The sequence below is a fragment of the Argopecten irradians genome, chromosome 8 (assembly GCF_041381155.1).
Source record: "Argopecten irradians isolate NY chromosome 8, Ai_NY, whole genome shotgun sequence".
In the NCBI taxonomy this organism is placed as follows: domain Eukaryota; kingdom Metazoa; phylum Mollusca; class Bivalvia; order Pectinida; family Pectinidae; genus Argopecten; species Argopecten irradians.
Genome location: NC_091141.1, coordinates 20,147,034 through 20,171,748, shown reverse-complemented (window position 1 = coordinate 20,171,748; position 24,715 = coordinate 20,147,034). Strand labels below are relative to the sequence as shown.

The following is a 24,715-nucleotide window of genomic DNA, read 5'->3' as shown; positions in this document are numbered from 1 at the left end:
TGGTTAAAATGGACATTTTCTGTACTGACACTGATTTGGCACCAGTAAATTTAGACTGAGAGGGGAGGGGGAGGTTGTCATTATCTGTCACATGACTTTGAGATTGGAATCAGGAAACAAGCAATTGAGATAGAACATCATTTTCTAGTGTGGAACCAACACGCAAACATGTATTCGTCTGTATCTGTAACGAAGGAAATACAAATCATCGTTCAAGACAAGAAATACAACAACATCAACGGAGAAACTCTCTACAAGTCTAAATTCAGGAACACAACAGTATATCTCCAGGATCATCAAATTCAGCAACCTAAAACTTCAGGAAATACAGTAAACGGAGCCGGTAATTCTTTGGAGTAAAGCTTGAAAGAAAACAAAAGTGTCTTAGAGCCTCATAGTGATAGGAATTAGCCAAAAAAAAGTGCCAATTATCAAAGTGTTAGAAATTAGCAAACGTGTCAATTATCAAAGTGTTAGAGCAAAAGTGCCAATATTCTAAGTGATAAAAATTAGCAAAGGTGCCAGAATTCGATGGAATTATTCAAAGTGTTAGAAATTATCAATAGTGCCAATTATCAAAGTGTTAGAGCAAAAGTGTTAACCATCCAAGTGTTAAAAATTAGAAAAGGTGCCGGAATTCAATGGAATTATTCAAAGTGTTAGAAATTAGCAAAAGTGTCAGAATTCAATGGAATTATTCAATGTGATAGGAATTAGCCAAAAAAGTGCCAATAATCAAAGTGTTAGAATTTAGAAAAAGTGCCAAAAATGCGTTGGAGAAATCATTGTGTAAGAAATTATTGAAGTGCCTAAATAGTCTTTGTGCTAGATTCATTCGATACAAAAAGTGGTGTTAGATTTAGAAAGTGATGTGAAAAGTTATTGAGGAATAGAAATTTAGAATTAGTGTATATAAATGTGATTTCAGTGCTGTTATTCGTACGGATTACTGTGCCATTCGTATGGATTATTGTGTTATTCGTATGGATTATTGTGTTATTCGTACGAGTTATTGTGCCATTCGTACGAGTTATTGTGCCATTCGTACGAGTTATTGTGCCATTCGTACGAGTTATTGTGCCATTCGTACGAGTTATTGTGCCATTCGTACGAGTTATTGTGCCATTCGTACGAGTTATTGTGCTATTCGTATGGATTATTGTGCTATTTGTATGAATTATTGTGCCATTTGTATGGATTATTGTGCCATTCATATGGATTATTGTGCTATTCGTATGGATTAAATAGTGTTTATAGTAAAAATCATTTCCGTATTGCTATTTGTGTGAATTAGGGATAGCATATGAAGTGAAGTGAAAGTATTGCTTTTCATGTGGATTACATCAAGTGCATCTATTTGTGTAGATTCGTGTCGATTAGAGAAAGTGTATATATTTAAAGTGATTTAAGTTTAGTTTCCATGTGGATTACAAAAAGTGTGTATATATTGCAAAATATTTTAGTGTTGATATTCGTTGGATTTAAAAAGAAGTGATCATGCTGTGTGCTTCATTATGTTCAAAATTGGCACCTCATCTATTTAGTTTAGGGGAATTCACAGAATTATTTTAGGGGTCACTTGGACCTGACCGGATTTTAAAGTAGCGCTTCTTGGAAAGTATATTTAGCTTCATTTTGGATGTTTCGAGTGTATATTTAGTATAGGGGAAATTCCTGAAGTCTTTACTTAGATTCCCTAATTTAGATGCTCGGCTGAGCTTATATTTAGTCTAAGGGTATTTCCTTAAATCTTTACTTAGATTCCTTAATTTAGATGCTGGTAGATTCTATATTTGTATTTTGTAGATATAGGTTATGTTTATGCATGAGCTCATTAATGAATGGGTATAAAAAGGGCTGCGGCCCTGGGACCGGGGCTTTTCCTGACCGGATTTTAAAGTAGCGCTTACCCTTGGAGTGAGGCTAATTGAGTACTTTGTGATAGTAGTGTTTCGCTGGGAGCGGGACGTAGGCTTTTTTCGACAGGATTTTACAAGAGTGCTTACCCTGGGATTGGGACTAATTGAGTGCGCTTTTGGATAGTAGTGTTTCGCTGGGAGCGGGACTTAGGCTTTTCTTCATTTCGCTGGGAATTAGAGATATTCCGCTTAGATTTGTTTCTTAATTGGATAGTTGGGATCGTCAACGTAGTGACGTTAGGATTTTAGGTTTTATTTCGTATCAACTGTGTTTCGTCATCCTGTACATATTTTGAGTGTTGTAAATAAATTGTAAATATTACTTTAAGTGAATTTGTGGTTATTGGAAACGCGACAAATGGTGTCAGAAGTGATATTAGTCAAAAGAAAACAATAGTAGTCAAAGAACGTTACAATATGTTTGATTTCTTTTCAGGAATGCTTACAGGAAAAGAATGAAATATCAATGGTTTAGAAGATGTTTGGCCATACCACTATTACAAAAACTGTTGACAAATTTCATTTACAACTCTTATGTAACATTTCACTTTGGTTTCATTTGACTTAAGTCCTATATCAGCATGTGCTACTATCTTATTAGAATGGCCACTAGTCTCCAGACTACCCCCGTTTTAAAACCATCACTAAAACCCTTTTTTGTTTGATGGTTTGATAATTTGTCTCTGTCACCTGTCTGGTTGTAGTTTTTATGCAAGGGGAGATAATTTAGTATCAAAATTTAAGTGAGAAAATCTTAGGGTCTGAAGTCTAGTGTAGATACCATATTCAATAAATATATATGTGCTGTGTATTTGTTTGGTAATACAGAAGTATGTGTTTAAGAAAATAAGGGTATCATTCTTGCTTTGTCATGCTCTTTGATATTTGATATATACAATCTTGCCAAATTAAACTAGTGCTAACAGCAATATTTTACTTATTCAGGAACATGTACAAATGTACCTGTTGGCCAGGGGAATGATAATGACTCACTTGATTACGAGTGAAAACTACAGTAAAAAGTGAGGTAGAGAGTACGAAGAAATAAAGTCATCTAGAAAGAAGACCTTTTTAAGACATTAAGATTATAATATTATAGTCGCACTTTTACCCAGCTTGTACTAGCAGATATTGTGAAATAAGTGAAGCATTAACCCAATAATGAATGATGCTATCCAAGCAATAGTGACTTAATTTCCATGGAATGAATTCCTCATAATTACTAAATGAATGACATATATGTAACTGCTATAAAATTACTCACACATATGCGTTGAGACTTCAGGTAATCTCTCGTTAAAAAGCTTCCCCATTTCTACAGTATAGAAATATCCAGTATGATTTATGTAAATGTTAGTAGTTTCCTTAACAACTGACAAGTTGAGGAAACAGCTATATGAACTCAATGTACAGCCATCCAGCCACGTCAGCAAGTATAATTTATACAGGACAATCTGTGAGTACAGGCCTAGGGTGACAAAAAAACCCTCTATACCTAGGCCAGATCGCCACGATATTATAAAAAGATCCCTACTGTCCTATATATATTTATACCCGGCTATAGACCCCGGCTATAGACCCCGGACAATGGAACACTTTCAATTCGTACAGGTATATATATATAGGTACTAATTGTACTATAGCGAGGTGCTGTGCAGGCTTTTCTTGTAAAATGCTAATTCTGTTTGTACAAACTTTTATTTAGTATCTTAACTCATGAATAAAATAATTTTTGTTTATCATACGAAAAGAGAGATTATAATTTGAAGTGTATACAGTGTTCTTTTCTCCATAGAGTGAATTAATTTTGGTCAATGATACACAAATGTACATATAATTTATACACAAACACATATTGTGTAGATCAACTCAATCAGGTCCGGTGTAGTATATACCATGATTCAAAATACCATGCTACACCGGGATTATATACTTTTGTACAGTCATAGCATATTTTATTTTTTTACAAAGTAAATCATCCCGTCAAAGTAAAATTGCTGAGTTAATTTGTGACCCATATGTGGGTTCTATTAATCTTCCTGCAAACTGTACTGAATATCTTCTTATTATGTATAGAATAGGACCAAAATTTGAGTCGCAAATTCACTCTGAAAGCAGTTTTACTTTCACAGGAAAATTGACTTTGAAAAAATAATGTATCTTATGTAAATTTTCCTTAAAAAGAGTAAATTATTTACTTCTTAAACAATTACAATAAGACCTACAAGCTGATATATATATATATATGCACATTTTTATACATTTTCATTTGAGGACCATTTGGTTTAATCATCGATCTGACAGCTACTTATAGATCAATATCGCTCTGGATCTTGTCAAATTGACTGGTTTATTGAAATTAGTAATGAATTCATTGACCAAGTTATATATGAATACCTGGGTTATATATAGATGCCCCTCTTTTAACCCTCACTGGTCAATAGAATACTGATAGTAAAATAAAATTATGTTATTATTTGCATTGTCAATACCCTATACAGAATTAGACATATTGAATATGTCTCAGTTTAATGGTAGCATCAACCTTTAGTTCCAGAGAACAATAGCTTTCCTTGTAACCCCCGTTTAGAAAGGACAATATATGATCCACATATGCTTATAAAATAACACATTGTAACATTATACCAGTTGGCTATAGTGATTGCTTCATTTAACATAATAGTATTAAAAGACTTTTTGCAAAACTAAAGGTCCCAATTCTGTCTGAGGAAGTGATTTAAAATTTTCCATATTATGTATTGATTCAGAAACAGAATTGAGAAAAAAACAAACACTTTTATACTTATATATATAATATAAATACTTAACATGTAATGTTCTGAATTTCAGTGCTCCAGTTAAGATGCGTACATGATTAAATATATACCCATTGAAAACCAATCAATTACCCCTAAAAATTGTATGAACGTGTACAGATTATCAGTACAATATTTGTTATTACTCAACCCAATTAGTATGACCGCCTAAGCTCGCATTCAGAGATAAAATAAGATGAAGTTTAGTAAAATCAGGTTAATTCCTGTTTTTTAGAGTCTATAGAAGACATAATCTAGCTGTGACCTTGATTCAGATATAGATATTTGCACACTTGCTAGCTCATTGATTACTTTACACTATACCCAAATAACTTTTAACGACATATCTATGTTAAGGTTTTGGTTCGCACAGAAGTCAAATTTGTACCCTTCTTTTTCAAAAGTGCAAGTACAATTACCCATCCCTATAAAACAACTATCTGGAGCACTTGAATTTCATGAAATAGCTGTAAGCTATTTCTAATTAAGCAGTTTAAGCTATAAAGTGTGGATATTGTTAATAGTTAATCTCACACAATCCATTTAGTGAATACACCTGGGTAGCAGTAAATATAGTAACAACTATAAGAACAACTAAATGTGTTAGCTAAATTAAGGGTCAATTTTCATCATCATTCCTGAACTCTCTCAACTTAATATTATGAAAGTTAAGTTTATTCCTTGACTTATATAATATGCTTTTCAATTAATCAATTAATTTTAAGCTATGAAAATTTCATAAAGTTAAAAAAAATGTTAATGAAACCCAATCCTATTTAAATCAGCTGTTTGATATTCCACTTACTTCGTGTTTGTAGCAGAGCACAACAAAGTTACCTGATTACTTTGTGATACGCTACAAACATGATGTTTGTAGCGGAGCACGAAGTTACCATGATTACTTTGTGATACGCTACAAACATGATGTTTGTAGCGGAGCACGAAGAAAGCGGAGTATCTAACAGCTGATTTTAATCAGATTGGATGAAACCTGGGTAAGATGTTTAAAATGCAAAACTAACTTTAAAAGTATACTTCTACCTATAGCTACTAGTAGCTATAGGTCAATGTCAATCAAGGTCATAAGAAAACCAAGATTGCCCTACTTTTATATGTATGGTGACACCTAAATACATGTACAGACTTTATTACCTGGTTTATACATGTATGCAAGAAATAAAGAATGTACCAGGCAGATCTAGACTCAATAGAGAGAGAAGTTGTCATTAAAACTTATAGACTGTCAACAGAATCTACAAAAAAATTAAAATCTACCTAAATCTGAAACATTATTTACTGGGATGCAGGTTCGAATCACATGTTGGGTAGTTGCCAGCTTGGTCGGTGGTTTTTCTCCGGGTACTCCGGCTTTCCTTCACCAATAAAATTAGCAATTCCTTATATTACATGACCCTGGTTGTTCATAGAATGTTGAAATAATAAAACCAAACCCCAGGGCGTGGTGCTATACTACCTACCAATGTAACAGGTAATTCATACATTAAACATCCTATTGATAACACCCAATTCCAAAGTAAACTCACCTTAAACAAGCCAGACCTGTGACAGGTACAATGGATAATAATAGTGTGGTATTTATTGTTAGGCACGTATCATGTCCTTCAGTCTGTATTGGATCAGAATGATTGAAAGCTTCCCCTTTATTTGCAAGATAACACAACTTTTAAAGTCCTGTTTACTCAATGGCTTTTTCTATTTGCAGATTTCTGTTACAAAATTGTGACCATTATTTTCAGTGTGTACCTGTTCAGATGTGAGATAAGTGTTTTTCTTGTTCCTTATAAAGCTATTTAGTACCTTCTACATGACTAGTACTATTGCTGTAGCTAGCTGTCTTGTTGTAGGGATACTACTATGAACAAAATGGTATGATACTGGTATCGATGAAACAATACCGGTATTTTAACAATACCAAAACTTTTAAAGAAATATACAGCTTGTCTAACATATATTACATGTAAATTTCATTTGATATAACATTAACACACTGTTGTGCAGACTTCTCATTTTCAAACAGAATTTTTAAGACATATATTAAATGTAATGTTCTTACACACAGTGTCTTTCTCCTTCATTTATTTACATGTTGAATTTCCTTTAATTAATCATCAGTGTTCATTTTTCAAATAATGATACAATTATAATATTAGTACTTTTTAAAAAGGATATGACCAGTATTTTTTTAGAATGAGTAACAATACTGTATTGATATTGGATACCAGTATCCAACCGTAGATCTTGTACGTCTCGATCACTGACTAAAGTCAATGTTCTGTTGATGTTTTTCTTCTTAACAAATACTTACAATGTGATTTATGAAGTATTATGTGATGCCTTTCTGTACATCACACACTTTTTCTATATATTTAACACCTCTTAGTTATACCCTGGTAATTTACAACACATATGCCTTAATTATTATTGTGAATGCCGTCAATTTGAATTGCAGTTGGCTGTACACTGGAAACAAAATAAACAGCTATACTGGAGTGGTTTGACATTTTTTCCTGCCACACACATAAACTTGTAATAGATGACTCCAGTAGAATTCTGGTGCCATATGTTGTTTGTACCTGTCATTATAGAGTGAGAACAGCTGGTGTAGGTATAGCAGCCAGATTTATCAATACCTATATATATAGGCTTAATTCTTACTGATAGCTAGCTGGTACCTCGATGTATGTGGACAATCTAAAACTTTAACAGTGCAGATTTGAATCAACGATATTTTCAAAATTGAAAGTTTAATTCACACCTATGTATGTGTGCTGGTTTATATTTGGAGTAATGGAAATAGATGTAGAGGGTATCGATTATAATGGTATTAAAATTATAACCTGAATATGATCCGTTATTTAAAATGTCTGTCAGATCAGTATATACACATCAATGTTACGTATGAATACTTGTAGCTATAACTATGATCACATACCATATTCAACCCAATTCAACCCTTCCTTATTTTTTGGGTTCTAAACGTATATATTTGCACCTCAAAATAAATACATGAAGACTGCAACTACATGTATGAACATTGTACAGGTTTTCTTAATTTGATATTCCATTGCAAATTGATTACAATTAATGGTTTTCTCTGTGCAATAATTAGCCAAAAAATGTGAAATGTTAGCCAAAATTGGTCCTTTTGAGTACATGTACATGTACGTGCATGCAGTGGCTCTAAATTCATTTTTTTTCTCAATTTTTAGCACCTTTGGCACTTATTGGGTTGAATACTGTATGTAATGCAATACAGATTATGTGTGTAGCTTCCACATACATTGTTGCTTCTGATCTATGATAATAACTCCTTTTCGCTTTTCTGTCAGTATCGAACGGTATTCATTTCACATCGTCAGTAGTGATAGAATATGAAACAAAAATTGGGAGTATACTTCCGATAGATCAGAATGGTTCAGATCTTGATCATGCTGCGTGCATTCTTGGACAGCTATTTAAATACTTATAATGACCATTATGATTATGAATAAAAGATACGTTAATTGTGTTATCTTGTGAAAAATAATAGCTTCCTTCTGATAAACTTTATAACTTATGAAATCAATTAATTCGAAATATTCTATTTATACAGCATTTGTCTGTTACCCAAAAAGTGTCCAATTCGTAAGTGCTAACATTCAACTACAAAACATTGCCATTTTATCATACAACTCTTTACCTCTTAGGCTTATTGTAAGGCTTATTTAGACTGTTAGATAATGACTAGATATTAATTCTATTGGTGAATGGTGATATCCCTGAGCTACTGTATATGTAAAGAAATGGGCATGGGCTAAAGGTAAATAAAGTTAACATTAGTAGCGGAACAGCAACACGTCTGATTTGCTTCAATCTTTAGCTCTATCATGTGTGCAACCGTTACTTCAATCCAATAATATTAGACGTCGGTATTGAAAAACACGACGTGATGTTACTTCAGTTCATCAACAGATTAATTGACTTCCCTATACTTAACAACTTTCGTGTATCAATATCCACAAACATATATTATTTGGAATTAATATATGCGTCGTTTGTAAATCACCTACTAGCCTAATGCACATATAACCTTACCTGTGTACTACGCGTTTCCCCGTGTTAGGACAGATCGACATTAACCGCCCACCTGTCACCTAAGTTTGTCAACATTATACTGGAAGAACTCTCACAAGGGAGGTAACTTTGATTTCGCGCGTTTCAAATCAGAGTTGTCGTTCTTCGTACTCTAAACAAAGTATCATATTTTTAAATTAGAAAATATAAAAATAATAAATGTGACTTGCAAGATTTCTAAAAATATCTTTTTCATAAAAAATGTAGATACTTTAATGCTTGAAAATGTAAAAAAAAAAAAAAAAAAAAAAAATCAAGTTACACCATTTTTACCCCATTGATCTTTTTAAAGTGAATAGTCGGGCAAAGAAAACCAGTCTAAATGCGTTCATTGGCCTTCCGAAAGTTCTCACATATTAATACGGCGGTCAAGTTCTGCTTAGTTTCCCAGTTCTGACCATTAAAGTAAAGAAAAGTTGAAAGCATTGAAAGCGAGGAATGTAATTATAACCACGGACATAGTGAGCCGGGAGGACGTTTTAGAATTTCTATACTTTAAATTAATTTCTTCGTACGCAGACAGATTTTGACGAGAGATTTTATTTTTCCATTCCATAAGAAATTATACTGGATACATTCACACCATTTTACCGACTTTAGCCATCCTTGCCCGACTGTTCACTTTAAAGTGTGAATAATTGAGTCTCCCATCTAAAAGTTTTGAATTGACCCTCTACATTTCTCTCAGTTTATCATAAGATTTTTCGTTTTAAATGATAAAAAAAAATCTTATACAAATCTCAAGTTCCGGAGTAAATATAACCAACGTCAATGATCCTATTTAGTTTTTTTTTTTTTTTTATTACAGGCTTCCGTATTGATGCTGGAGACATATAAGGTCTCAAATAAGGTGCTAAATACACAGTATCTCTGATACCCACAGATTGCGAAAAATCAACCAAAACTTTTACTCACCAAGACACAAAAGGGTATAGATAAACTATTCATGATACTAATTACAATAATCCTCTAAGTTTAACATCTCCTCTATTTCAAGTTTGTTTTCCACAAATAAGATTATATTAAAATGAGTCCGATAACTACGATGGCCCATTTGAGCCTGTCAAATTACAACTACCTGATTAAATAAGTTGTACATTTATAAATTGACAAAGTGTACATGACCATTTACGGTGGGCAGGGCAAGATATCGGCGTGAATTATTGGGAGACTGGTGAATGGGAATGTTAAATTCCAGTCTTGACCTTTGGTTCAGCTTTGATTAATATTGCAGCGATAACGTGACAAACAATAAAACGCAGACCACGTCCCCACGTTGTTTTCTGTATACAGACAATTATATCTGCTGAGGTCATGTTTTCAAGACAACACCTAAGTTGCATTTGTATGTTTATAGATAAAATTTGAAGACCACATACTATATAACTGACTGCATTTACAGGGAATGTCGAACTGATGATAGCCTGCGTTTTATTGTTTGTCATGTTATCGCTGCAATATCAATCAAAGCTGAACCAAAGGTCAAGACTGGAATTTAACATCCCCATTCACCAGTCTCCCAATAATTCACGCCGATATCTTGCCCTGCCCACCGTAAATGGTCATGTACACTTTGTCAATTTATAAATGTACAACGTCTAAAGAGTAAATGGTCATGTACACTTTGTCAATTTATAAACGTACAACTTATTCAATAACGTAGTTGTAATTTGACAGGCTCAAACGGGCCATCGTAGATAACTGTCGCAAATGAGATTATACAAAAAGAGGAAGGATCCGAGGGATGAAGGCTTGGAAAGTATGGGGCGCCGTTGTACTATTTTCTCCGCTTTTTGGATATCCAAAATTCAAATTCTTGATATCCAAAAATTAATTATTGATATCCAGAAATGAAATCTTGATATTAAAAAATCAATTACAGCTTTATTCATATCCAATAATATTTTTTTATATCCAAAAACACAATTTTGGATATCCGTAATACGATTTTAGATATCAAGAATACGATTTATTGATATAAAAAATTCCAGCATTTTTGGATATCCTAATTTCGAATTTTTGATATCGAGAAATACAATTTTGGTTATCAAGAAATCAAAAAACCAAAATTCGAATTCTTTACATCCAAAATTCGAAATTTCGATATCCAAAAATTCGGATTCTTGATATCTAGAGATCAATTCATGATATCAAGAATTCACATTTTGGATATCCAAAAAGCTGAGAAAATAGTACAACGCCGCCCCAGAGGAAAGAACTCTGGACAAACTGATAACTGAATCTTGTTTTTTAGATAAGAAAGGTCTGAGCTTTAAAAGGAGGAAACTTTTAAGAAACATCGGCAAAACACAAAGTCTTCCTAATGTTAGCAGAAGAAAGTCAGTTAGATAGAAGAGAAAATATTAGACCCTGAATTACTTTTACGATCATACAATAGAGGCAACAGGTACAATTCTAACGCTCTACCAGCTGAATACCCTTGTTTACTTAAAATATTTTTAGCCTGCGTCATTTGTATTCTATCTAATAAAGGAAACCAATTGCATGTCTTTATCTAAAATTTGTGGTTCAACATGTGTAAAAAATAATCAACAATCCAAGCGAATAACTTTGATGAAATTTTATTCAGCGCCTCATTATGTTTCTCAATACAATAACAATAAAATAAGATTATTGTAGAACGCTATCGAGATAACCAAAATTTGGCTGAGTTAATTAATGCTATACTGCTTTGAATTAATAGCAGAACACGTATACAAATATTTATTTACAAACATAACTTGCCAAATTGTTATGCATACCAACTTTGCTTGCAAATAGCACCGAATACAATCTGGGTGAATGTATATATGGGAAAAGCATTCAAAATTCTTACCACTGGTCAGTTTAAGAACCACAGACAGTGCACTCTTGTATGGGAGGTTAAGAAATACAACACTCCAATAGACACACAAGCTTGTGGTAGTTATACAAAATTACATTCCAATAGACACACAAGCTTGTGGAAGTTACATTGTTCAACAAGTGCTTCTTTTATGGTCTAAACTAATGTCGATAGAGTCAACACGGTTTCATTGGCCTAGCAATCAAAACGAATTTGCTGAAACAGAGCGTTTTGTGCTAAAAGAACTATCAAATTTTCAACAATAAACGTAAAAGAAGAGAAAGCTAGATGGTACATCGATCTAAATTTTCTGCATTTTACATTATTTTCATTGAAAATAGCTTATATCATATTTACATTTAAATCGGTTAACATTCATACATTACATACCGAAACATTGGCATATGAAGGATCTTGATAAGGTACCGAGAAAATCAGAAAGGATCTAACAGCTTCCTTATGTTTCATAAAACATATGTCCTTTTCGTGATGACGAGATATAAAACATAAAATTATGGTCCCATAAAATAAACAGTCTTGTACAAAGTAATTCACATTGATAGCTACCCTCCAGCATGTTTGAAGGTTTGGAAATGGTTAATGTAATGAAAAATGCATTACCGTATGTAAATCATAGCATGCACTACGGAATGTAAAGAGCAATGCCGAAACATACTAGCAGTCAACGTGTGATTAGATCTACACGTTTTGTTCAAGAGAGCAAATGCTTAACATATATATTTTTATTACATTTTTATGTCTAAAAGAATCGAATGAATATTCTGGTATTGCAATTAACAGAGACAGTTTAATTACCTTTTTCTATGTTCCAAAACGATGGAGTATAATTTAAGCATTCATACTAAAATGAAACTAAATCAATTAAATTCATCGAACGATATTACAGAAGTTTTAAAGGACAAATTAGAGTTCTGTTCATGAGACATGCTGTAGGTAGATTGTAAATATTTAGTATATACGTCACAAGCAAATATTTCATTGGGTGTATAAATTATGCAAAGAGATATAATTAAAAAAAAAATCATCCAACAGTTTGTCATTCCGTAATATCGTCCAGTCGCTTTTCTAACTTTCGTTTTTTGGTCGTTATACACGTCTTGACGGCAGCCTGCCTACATCCTTCGAGAAGAGGTTCTAGGACATCCGATTCTCCCTTTCCTTTTCCGTTGTACCCATGCTGCCATGCAGGCACCGGAAGTGTCACCTCCTCGTGGACAAGGGCGTTAACTGTCATGGGACTGCATTGTATTAGCGCGTTCAGACGTCTGCTTGGCGACATTTCTACCGTCAAGGATTCTAAAAGATTCATTCAAAACCATCACCAAGTATACAAACGTAAATGATATTGACCTCTGGGGTTTGGGGGGGGGGGAGGGGTACGGATTATATGGTGGCATTCCTGATTAATTAATTTCCAGGACTCTATCTCAGGTTTGTATTAACAAGGGAAAACACAATGGCAGTTTCAGAACTGAAAGTAAGTACAGAAGGTTTGGTTTCAATACTTGACCCTCGGGTGTTAACGGCGTAGCTTCAAGGTTACTGGATGTAGATATTTCGCATAAAACATTGAGCTGAAGGATGCACATTAATTACTTTGGGAGTGGCCAAAGAATAGTAGAGGTCCGAATTTCTGGCAAAGGCGGTATAATTAAGAGCTTGAGACCAAGAAAGTGAGAAATGTATAGGAAAAATATACCCTTGAATGTATTAGTGTCCAAATAAAAGCAACACAAGCTCTTAAACACCAAACACGAGATATCGTCAATATCCTTAATATGGAGAAATAAAAATAGAGAAGTTTAGGGACGTTTAAACTGGGGCAAGACATGAAATAGTTTGATTTGATGACAAATAGACCGCGTGATGGTCTTATGAACTGTCCGTGATAATAGTATTAAATGGCTCAAAGCAACATAACAACCAATACTGGTAGAAATCATACTATAATAAAGTCTATTCTAAAATATGCAGCTTATTATAATTAAGATTATACATAATATTGTTGTGGTCTAGTCATACGCTGTTATACAGGTGCCAGTCCAATCTCTATAACAACAAATTTTTAATATACAATTGGCAGGTTACAAAATGCAAAACTTTAGTACATCAATCTAGATGTTAGTACACGCATACGTTATAAATCGTCTACATCACTGTATAGTTCAATATCATGACTTCATGCCATCTAGAATATTGTTCGTAAAATCCTCACCTTGCAATCTCATACTTACAATTACATGAAAGAAAAGCTATTTGTTTTAATCCATCAAATCAATATTAGTACTCTAGAATTAAAAAAAATAAACAAAATATGTTGCATTTCTTTTATTGAAATAATCTGCCTTTGACTAATTATATGCACGTGCATTTGACGAGATTGTAAGAGATTTGACGAGATTGTATGAGATTTGACGAGATAGTGCCCACCGTACATACCGTTACTATTTACAGAAGGGTTAGTTTTATTTGTCCTCCATCATGCTCTGCAACAGATCAGTCATTGTTAGTTACAGACAGGTCACGTGACACTCTTCTGGACTACAAGTGAAAACGAGGGCGAAACTCACGTAGTATTAGAAGGTACCAAAACAAGAACCTGCTTTGTCAATTTTATCAATGTCAGATGAATTATGTGTTATTAAACTATGAATCAAAGAAGTAAAAATTGGAATTGAATTGCACGGTTCTGAACTTTCTAGGAGATTAATGTCAAACTAAATCTGTTCAATAAATATATAGCCTTAATAATTTTGTGTAATCATTTGATACACGTCTATCGTTGAATACCCACACTTGTAGTCCGTATGAAGAGGCAAACAATATCATCAGGCATAACATCAGCATTGTCATTGTTAGTAACATAGAATTACACAATATTGTTTCTCAGACAGTATCCTCAATGGAACCTCGTTAGACCGGAAATATCAAATGTATTGGTTATTTGGTATAAAAAAAAAAAAAAAATATAGCTGCACCCCACTGAAATTTACATGTCGTTTTACAAAATACACGTCAACAGTCACATTTGTACTGGAAATAATACGAATTGTTCTTTAGGCCGGGAACATAGTGTAAACCTAGCATTAATAGTTTCGATCAGAAGCATCAGTGTGTCAGTAATTGTAGGTATTCACAATATCACAAGATTAACCATGAACATGAACCTTAAACCCAAAGGTAGAAATGTTTAATGAACTCTATACATAGCTAATTTAAAGATAATTTTTACGCAAAGGAGAAGAAACGCATATTTATTTGTAACACAAATGTACCCGGAAATGAGTTTTAATGGCAGAATACATGTAGTTTTATTGCATAAGGGAAATGAAGATTGTCCGTCTAACGAGATTCCAGATTAATAAACAATCCATATTAGTTACAATGCATGTATTAATACAATTCAAATTCGGGCGTTCATGCTGTTAATGGCATTTATGGTTCATGGCATCGTTTACAATTTAGCACATGCGTATAAGGCATCTAGCTAGCATACAGCTTGAAAATATCTTGTTTATATCACCACGATATTTCGGCATCAAATGAGATCTTATTTTACTAAAATATGAGAACAAATAAGTTTATGTCTTTCTGTTTTATTAAAAATGTTGTTCAGGAAAAGAGACATAACTTGGGCTGGTCTTTGGTTGATATAGGATTGGGTCGGGTAGATTGTGCAATAAGTCAACCAAGCTAGGATAATTGCATGCAGTCACTTTCTACCTAACAAAATATGTGCAAACATGGATATACTGTTTACCAATTGATATACTGACTATCTAGTAATGCAAACATGACACATGCATCGACCAGCGATGAAGTATAACGTAGTTTGGTTAAAATTAGTATTTAGATTTAATAATACAATCAGTAGTTTTGATCGACAAGAACTTAAAGTGAATCAGACATCAACCAAACTTATGATCATGAGATAAATATGATCTAGATTTTTTGTCAGATACGTTGAGAGAAATACGTCTAGATTGTAACTCTATCCGGAGCTTATTTTATCGATTAAATCAACGAAATTTACAAACAAATAATATACATTATTTTAACTAATACTTTTGCCAAAATATTTTAAACTAAAACGTCAGATGATACAAACCTTTACGGATACAAACCTGATATAGAAGCCACAGTTTCGTATTTGTTGATGCACTCGGACTCCTTATTTGGCGGTTTCCATCTCGGTCGTTTGCTCAGCTGTCCCTCTCCGGCCTGTACGCCCTTATCATTCATCTGGACACAGCTGTGGTCAAGCGTGCTAGTGTATCTGCCAACCGGGGAAAATATCTGGTCTAATATCAGGTATTATAATTTGACAAAAGATATACTAGACTGGACAATTCATAGATATCTATCACAATTTCGATATTTATTTGAAAAAAAATATATCACAGCATTTTCTCCAAGAGCAATTGAGCAAGTAACTCACGTCCCCTGCCGTCAACTACATTTTTAATCAAAGCTATTTTCGCTTAGTTATGCTATCATTGTATGAAGTTTGAACGAATTCTGTTGATGTTTTCTCAAGTTATCTTCCGGAAACTAAACTTTATGAAATGATCTATTTTTAGTAACAGTTATTTTTGTAGTTGACCTTTTGACCCCAAATTTAATCCCAATATTTTCCTATATGCAACCATTGTATGAAGTTTGATCAAAATCCATCAATTCGATCTCAAGTTATCATCTGGAAACCAAATCCAGACAGACAGACAGACAGACAGACAGACACTATAGTCCCCTCCGGTTTCACAGGTAGGGGACTCAAATACCGCACTGTTCTCCTCAAATAAGTGTTTCTTGACTTACCCTTCCTACCAACACATTTGAATTTAAACTTAAACAATGCTTGTGCGATGTGTGAAAATATGTTGCTTCTTGTTATGAAAAATCATTAATGCATATGATCATTGATATCAACTTTCTTGGTATAAGCCTAATACCCATAATTTTCAGTTGATGAGAAATCAATCCTGTCCTTTTCTGTCGGTCCATTCTTTACTCTACTCCCGTCCGAATCTGCCGACAACTGACGCATAAACGGTCTGTACATACTGCTTTTTCTGGAAGGGAAGCAAGCTTTTGAATCACCATATAAACTCTGGTACTAATTGTATAAGACCATATTTTATTTACTTTTTTAAACTTAGCATTTGAAGTATGATTGTACTGCTATGTCGGATAGAATGAGTTGTTTCCTTATACCAGATAAGTCGATATTTGTGCCAATTTTAGTTTATTTATTTTTTTTTTCTTTTATTATCTTTGAAAATACATGTACTTTCATATTTGGCATTGTTATGATTATCCGACATTTGGGTAAATATACGTAATGGAGTTTCTTTAAGCAGTGTCATGACGTACTTCAAATTTGTTTCTGAGAGTTCCATGCACTCAGAATCACTTCCTCCCATAGATCTATTAGATCTCAACAGGTGGCGCTGTCGGACCTGGGGAGAATCCGAGCACGTGGTGTGCGTAAATGCGCTGACGTCAGAGAAGCTCGACATGTTGTCCATCTCTGTCGCCGAAGACGCTTTAAAATATGAGAGATTACTTACAAATTATATAAGGAAAAATATCTAACACTAATTTTACTTTAACTCCTTCAATTACAATGCCATCGGTTTTGCGTAGAAGCTAAATTATTTCGAATGTTCATTTTCATTCATTATGAATGTCCCTATTGAAAAGAGGACTTATATGTACTGTATAGATATTCCTATTATCCGAATAAAAATAAATTATTACAAAATGAAACAATGTTCATTATACCAGAAATATAAGCTGCAGATTTAAGGTAGTTTTCAGAAACGCAGAGCCAAACGTTTTACGTACCTGGTGAAACATCTGACATGCGTAGCTCAATCACCTTCTTGTGTAGCTGAGGTTTAAAGTCGACATCATAAGAACTGGGGTCTTCTCCAAGCTGTTCCAGTAAGCTCTTGATCTCAGCACTCTTCTAACGAAATAGGACAGAAAAATGAAGTTTGACAAAGTACTATGAAAGACTGTTACTCCATTATATGAGCAGTGTCTTTTTAATTTTCAGTGTGGCAAAAATCAACTGACATCATGCGATAGAAATGGATCCGTAACATTTTGTTAATAATGTTATATGAAATGTTATTTTGTTTCATATTGATGCGGTATTGCTATCGTATACACTAGGTACCGTTATATAAGATGTTGGCTCGATTTAACTAAGAGTCGATAAATACACTCCTAGTTCCTGTCATCTTCTTCATTTTTAATTACCTCTTTTATGATTTCTTTATATCTTTTGTTTTCCTCTATCACATCTTTGATACGTTTCTGGAATGTTGTACCGTTTTCCTGTGCTTTCTTCTTTTTCCTCCTGAGAGTTGCTCTGATCCGCCGCCCCTCGCCTGATGGATCGCGATGTAACTCAATCATCTGGTAAAGCCATCAACACGTCAATTGGATTCTACTTGATGCAAACTACCGTAAATTTGGATATTGTGGATGTGGTAATCTTTTGGTGTTGTTTTGTATTCAATGAATTGTGAAAAAACGTTTATGAAAGTACAATAGGCACACAAAAATGCCCAAATTAATCACTCGTTTTTATACAAAACACCAAAATTTCCCAATATCAAAATGTCCAGATTTACGGTATGTCATTTAATACATGTTTTAATATATCTTAATTATCAATATTAACGTTTCACGATATGTGATATGCTGAATCTCTATTAGTAGGGCGACACAAAGCAAACAATATGCACTCTGTGATAAAATGGACCTATTCTTTCCCCATTTTTTTATTCAATAGACATATAAATAACATTATGTTCCTTTCAAAGTAGGACTTGCACACAAATTTCAATATTTAAATAGATTATTCTAATCTTGAACACAAACTTTTACCGCTTTCACATTACTTACAGATATATTCAACATTTATTCATCATTATGGTGAACCTACACATTCTTCTGCAAAAGGTTCCTACACACTTTCATTACACAATTGAATTTAAAAAAATGAACAGAAAAAAAAAAATTTCTGACATGCATGTGACAACACACGTATTTAGTAAATGTATTCCTAACATGTTGTCAGTTACCTTTGGCACAAAGACGAGACACAGTGTAATGGTGGTACAGAAGACAATGAAGAGACTAATGATAACAAAGGCTGGGGTCGGCTGATCTTTGATGATGAAGGAGATGGCCGCCCCACAGACACACATGATCACCACATTGTAAACACTCATGCCGATGTACTTGGAGTCATTCAGGGCAGATATAGTGACATTTTTAGTCTCCCAAGCCAGGAAACACCCAAACACCTACAATGAAAACCATCTCTAGCTAATGTTTAAAAAATTTATACCATATTTTATCATGATTATTACTGTTTTATTCAATGTTTCAACAGCTTCAAACCATATATTATCATAATTTCCCCATGTTTCGTTCAGTTTCCATAGTTTCAAATATAGATAAAGGAAACCTTGGTAACTGCTACCATCAATTCTAAAGTCAAATTCATTTGGACGTTTTATAACTAATGATGGCTGTGATTAATTCCTTTATTTGAGAATACTTATATTAATGGCATATATATTTCAATAGGTTATTCAACGACAAAAAAGTAACAAGATAATGTATAAATCAATTGGGAAAAATATACGCATTTCCTTCACCATCAAAATTAATGGCAATCGGAATCCCGAAAATAATATATGAGAAAACGTAATCCTGTAATGGACACGTCTTACCAGTAGTAAACCTTTATAGGCGTACAGACTGCCCAGCCAGATCTTCATGGCGTTACTGGTACAGTATTCTATCGTAGGGATCACTTCATACTCACCAACCACCTGTACATTAAAGGTGAAACAATAGCAATGTTTAATCCGAATATAAATGAAGAGGTTAATGTAAAACAGAATAATGACGTTTGCTTCTAATCTAAATGAAAAGGTATGTAATTTTCCAACAATACACCTCGCTCAAGGATCAATAAAAAATGACGTCTTAGCCAATCAAAAATACCAAAAGTCAAAGAATATTTTTTTCATTATCTTGAGGCCAGGTTCGAAAAAAATGCAATGTTGGGATTCAAATGCTCTAAAATGATAGAATATCTTCGGTTGCTGTAATGTTAGTAAGAAATGTGAAGAATATTCGGAATCATTTATTCAGTGAAGGCCGATGTCATGTCTTAGTTCTTAACTGTCTAATACACATAGCGGACTTACCAAAGCTGGAAGATCTTTAGTTGTCATATATAAATGATCCATAAGCTGCCAAGCACTGAGGATCCCGGCGTCGATTAGGACCAGCACACAGACCATTATAAATAATTTATAGTCCTTGATGATCTACAAGGAATTGTAAGCAAATAGAAAACACATAAGATTAATAATCCATTATCAATATCGTTTCATAAAATATGGTTTATAATGAGTCACATAACATATTTTTATGCATTAGGTGGAAATTAAGAATAAAGTTATATTCTTCCTTTTTCATACAGACTGGGCGTTTAAGAACAGTACAGAATATGATGTTGGTTTATTACGCTTAAAACATTTGATTAGAGATATAACTATCATGGTGAGCAACAACCTTTTTGTTGAGTTTGATGTTGGTAAAAATGGCATGAACCCTCCATGTCTTGCTGAACATTGCTCCGAAGGCAAGCGAGAACCCTATGGACAACACCCATGACTGAGCCTGAAAAATAGAATTACAAAAAAATAAAACTGGCAGGGATACTTAAATACAATAATATACTGCAAAAGCTAAAAATGTTTCGCGTTGTCATTATTTCGCTTGCACCTATATCGACTTCGGCCTTTTTGCAAACTTGAAAAGACAATCTGTGGACGTCGTTTCCATTATTAACGAAGATGTCATGGCAGTTGAGAAATGGATCAATGGAAAAGACAATGTTTTGTAAAGTTTGCTTTTTTATTATCAATATACCCACCACACATACGTATTTGACGACGTGAGTCGGCACCACACCACTGTCTGTCCCGAGGAGGAATACACTCAGATAACACAGAATACACCCTACTATAATGACATTGTTCATATAGGGGCTCGACATCTTTATATACCTGGAATGAAAAAAACTCAGCCGAATTCTTAAACAGGTTTCTATAGCAGCATAATTATCATATCATATATCATGTATATAAATTTTAAAAAATCCCTCCTCTTTAACGATTCCTAGAATTATGATTTGTTTAAATAGAGGTTACACAATGAGTGGTTGTTGAATATTGAATTTATTCCACACGAGTGAGTTATTTTTCAAAAGTTACAAAAGACACGAGCTTAAGCTTAAGCTCGTGTCTTTTGTAACTTTTGAAAAATAACTCACTCTTGTGGAATAAATTCAATATTCAACAACCACGAGTAGTGTGACCTGTTTCTACCACAATAATATTCGTTTTTAGCCGATAGAAATACGGCAGGGATACGGTAACGTGTATTTACCGAAATATGCAAATAAGGTGTAGTAATATTTTCATCAGCAAAGATACACTAATTAGTATTCAAAAGTCATCGTTTGATAAAGAATCCGTCGATATCAAATTCTTCTAATTGGGAACATTTTTAGGGTCAAATAATACTCATTTAACGTCTTATTGAGTTCAAATCTTAAAAATTGCTTCCAGAAAATAAAACTCAATGTCGGACTACATGTATACATGTAAAAGCATTCGCACGACACAGCATCGTCTATTTCCGGCCAGATAATCATCAAGCTATTACCGTCAAGATCAAGTTCGTTTCATACACATTAAAACTACGAAACTCATCAGTAAAATTCTTGTCCGGCAAGATGTATTATTAGTTTAATGATAAAAGGTCAATTTAACATGTGTGAAAACGTCACGTATTTTGACACAATGACCACGGCGCATACGCTTTCCAACAGCCTGCAGTTTTGGACGTCAAGCGGCCATCACAACATAGGATGACGTCATTTGAATATTGATGACGTTGACAATGATGACGTGACACTGAGAAAGAAGTAGTTCGGTCAAAGTTCACCGTGTCAGCCAATCAGAATGCGTACAGAGTTTATACCACGTGTGGTATAAACAAATTCGTAATCAACAGCTGCAGTGTTTATTCAATGACCTGAGAGTTGAATAACACCGCCTATTGTGGTAGAAATTGTTTTTATCACCTACCCATTGTTACGGAATATAATGTTAAATGTTAAATATAGTTCGTACATGAAGTCGACATACGCATGGTTACGGAATAGGATGTTAAATGTTAGATATAGTGCGTCCATGACGACATACCCATGGTTACGGAATATGATGTTAAATGTTAGATATAGTGCGTCTATGACGACATACCCATGGTTACGGAATATGATGTTAAATGTTAAATATAGTGCGTCTATGACGACATACCCATGGTTACGGAATATGATGTTAAATGTTAAATATAGTGCGTCTATGACGACATACCCATTGTTACGGAATATGATGTCAAATGTTAGATATAGTGCGTCCATGACGACATACCCATGGTTACGGAATATGATGTTAAATGTTAGATATAGTGCGTCCATGACGACGACATACCCATGGTTACGGAATATGATGTTAAATGTTAGATATAGTGCGTCTATGACGACATACCCATGGTTACGGAATATGATGTTAAATGTTAGATATAGTGCGTCTATGACGACATACCCATGGTTACGGAATATGATGTTAAATGTTAGATATAGTGCGTCTATGACGACATACCCATTGTTACGGAATATGATGTCAAATGTTAGATATAGTGCGTCCATGACGACGACATACCCATGGTTACGGAATACGATGTCAAATGTTAGATATAGTGCGTCCATGACGACGACATACCCATGGTTACGGAATATGATGTTAAATGTTAGATATATTGCGTCCATAACGACATACCCATGGTTACGGAATATTATGTTAAATGTTAGGAATACTGTTGCCATGACGATGCCAATACCAGCTAGAAAACATATGGCACTGTACGCGGCGACTGACACTCTCTGCACTTCCCATCGGCGCAGGTTACGATCACGCGGTGGACCATTTCCTGAAAAAAAATCGCCTACTAGTAAGTAATTAATTTCTCGATATGATGCGGACAAAACATCACGAAAACGAGCATAATTATAAATGATGACAACAAAATCGAGCGAGAAAATATGCGGCAGTAAACAACATTGACAATGGTTAATTAGGAAAAACAAAAGTACATACAATAAATGTCAATGCTAGACATGTTATTACACCTCACGGATTTTCTCTATGCTAAGGAATCACAATGTTGTTACACTGCATTTCATTTACAAGGCCAGCACCACCACGTATATTGTGAAGCTCCTGAGTATTATTCAATTCATCTGAGTAGCGCGAGGCCCGGTCTGATCAGGGTATGAAAATGCTGATTAGATTTAGGTCGTCTGCCACATCACGGAGATGTCAGAATCACAAAAATTGTATGTTAGCATGCAACCTCGCCGAGGGTCTTATTGTGTTTGAAATCAATAGCTGTTTCGACTTTAACAGATTTTTTTTCTTCAAAGTGTGGCTCATGTCACGACAAAATATCAGCAGTGTGTTAGATAACCGCTCACTGTTGTAAGGTTTCAGCTAAACGAGACCTTCGAAATGTAAAGAGACGGGCACTATTTCTCAATTAATGTTCATGAAACCATTAGCATTTCCAAATCATTTTTGTCCGTTTCCAGCTGTATTGAAGTTAAGAAATCAATATTTTGAGTTTTTCCTGTTTTTACAGAATGCTTTGATAACGGTGTGACATAATATCTTACATTCGACACTAGATTTGTTATTACGTCTCTCACAGAAACATGTTACCGAATACATGTACACCCAAAATCACACCCAAAATGTTGTTTTATTTGGTAGAAGCATATGGAGTTCTAATTGTGTATATTATTTTGTTAATATTTGTATAAGCAAAGTAACTAACGTTCAATGAGTATACAGATTATCCGTGTACTTACCCTGCCATCGTATTGTATCTAATAACATCAGGTCATCATTTGCTCGCTTGTACTCGCCAATCTTCACCATCACCCCTCCTGTAACGTAAACAGAATTTATTTATAACATTAATGGAGTGCCACAAAATATACAGATTCTATTTGGGACTTGAAAGACTTTTTAGCTAGTATACGTACATGTAATAGGTTTCATCCACTGACCCAATTACATTTTTCACAAAACTCCCCCTTTGTAAACGTGATGGCGTGTTCGTTAAGGAAACAGTTTTCGACCAACATGAACGTCGTTTGGTTACCTCAATAGAGATGGCGTGATTGAACACTAGCTTCGCCCAACTTTCGGGTCGCCTGGCAATTGATAGCGTGATCGGAGGCATATCCCGCGCGCCCACCTCCACAGAAGCTGAATGGCCAAATGGAAATACCGCGAGTTCGTTCGGGTGTCCGCTAGTTCAAAAAAGACTAGCGAGGTTGAGGATCTAAGTTAACCAAGCAACGCTTATATTGTGTGAATAAAGTAGAGTATTAGGGAACAACCAACTAAATAAAAAATACCTTCGAAATGGCCCCTGTGTATACAAGATTGAGCCCAGGATAGAATTTTAACCCTGCCGCTGATTAGCTGGCTAATTATGAATTTCAAAAGTAAAAATGTTTTCTGACAAGTAATTATTCCTAGATAACCATGATATAAATATGGAAATTCATATTCAGATTTAGGTTCAAAATATCAATTTTGATGATGAATAGGTAAAAAATACAACTTTTACAAAGTTTAACACTTTGGTCAATGTAAAAATATTTAGTTGGTTGTTCTCTATTTAGCTGCATTATCATCTCTTCGGTAAGGTAACGACTCAAGAGACCAATTTTAACAGAAAGTTATTACTTCAAATATTCTGTCCCCTGTATTGAAACCTGGCGTCATCATTGCCCATATGCCCGTATT

At 34.1% G+C, this 24,715-nt stretch overlaps 2 protein-coding genes across 4 annotated transcripts in view; both read right to left on the bottom strand.

The window, feature by feature from the left end:
• The window catches only part of LOC138329622 (uncharacterized), a 48,951-nt gene extending 39,469 nt beyond the window's left edge, over positions 1–9,482 (bottom strand). For 2 of the 3 annotated variants that reach the window (XM_069276716.1, XM_069276719.1), the window contains exon 1: positions 8,831–9,482. The gene's annotated coding sequence lies outside the window, so the exon portion shown is untranslated. Of the gene's footprint in view, positions 1–3,183; positions 3,408–8,830 lie in introns of those variants that run through there. The other variant, XM_069276718.1, reaches the window with a different exon arrangement.
• Positions 9,483–11,435: 1,953 nt separating this feature from the next.
• The window catches only part of LOC138329783 (gamma-aminobutyric acid type B receptor subunit 2-like), a 31,290-nt gene continuing 18,010 nt past the window's right edge, over positions 11,436–24,715 (bottom strand). Inside the window, exons 9-21 of the mRNA XM_069277077.1 lie at positions 23,767–23,844; positions 22,679–22,829; positions 20,707–20,839; positions 20,343–20,450; positions 19,973–20,095; positions 19,490–19,591; positions 18,833–19,057; positions 18,003–18,161; positions 17,583–17,706; positions 17,109–17,280; positions 16,688–16,807; positions 15,860–16,011; positions 11,436–14,221 (exon numbers count right to left, since the gene is read on the bottom strand). Of these exons, the coding sequence (XP_069133178.1) occupies positions 14,184–14,221; positions 15,860–16,011; positions 16,688–16,807; positions 17,109–17,280; positions 17,583–17,706; positions 18,003–18,161; positions 18,833–19,057; positions 19,490–19,591; positions 19,973–20,095; positions 20,343–20,450; positions 20,707–20,839; positions 22,679–22,829; positions 23,767–23,844 (1,685 nt within the window). The 3' untranslated portion in view covers positions 11,436–14,183. The remainder of the gene's footprint in view (positions 14,222–15,859; positions 16,012–16,687; positions 16,808–17,108; positions 17,281–17,582; positions 17,707–18,002; positions 18,162–18,832; positions 19,058–19,489; positions 19,592–19,972; positions 20,096–20,342; positions 20,451–20,706; positions 20,840–22,678; positions 22,830–23,766; positions 23,845–24,715) is intronic.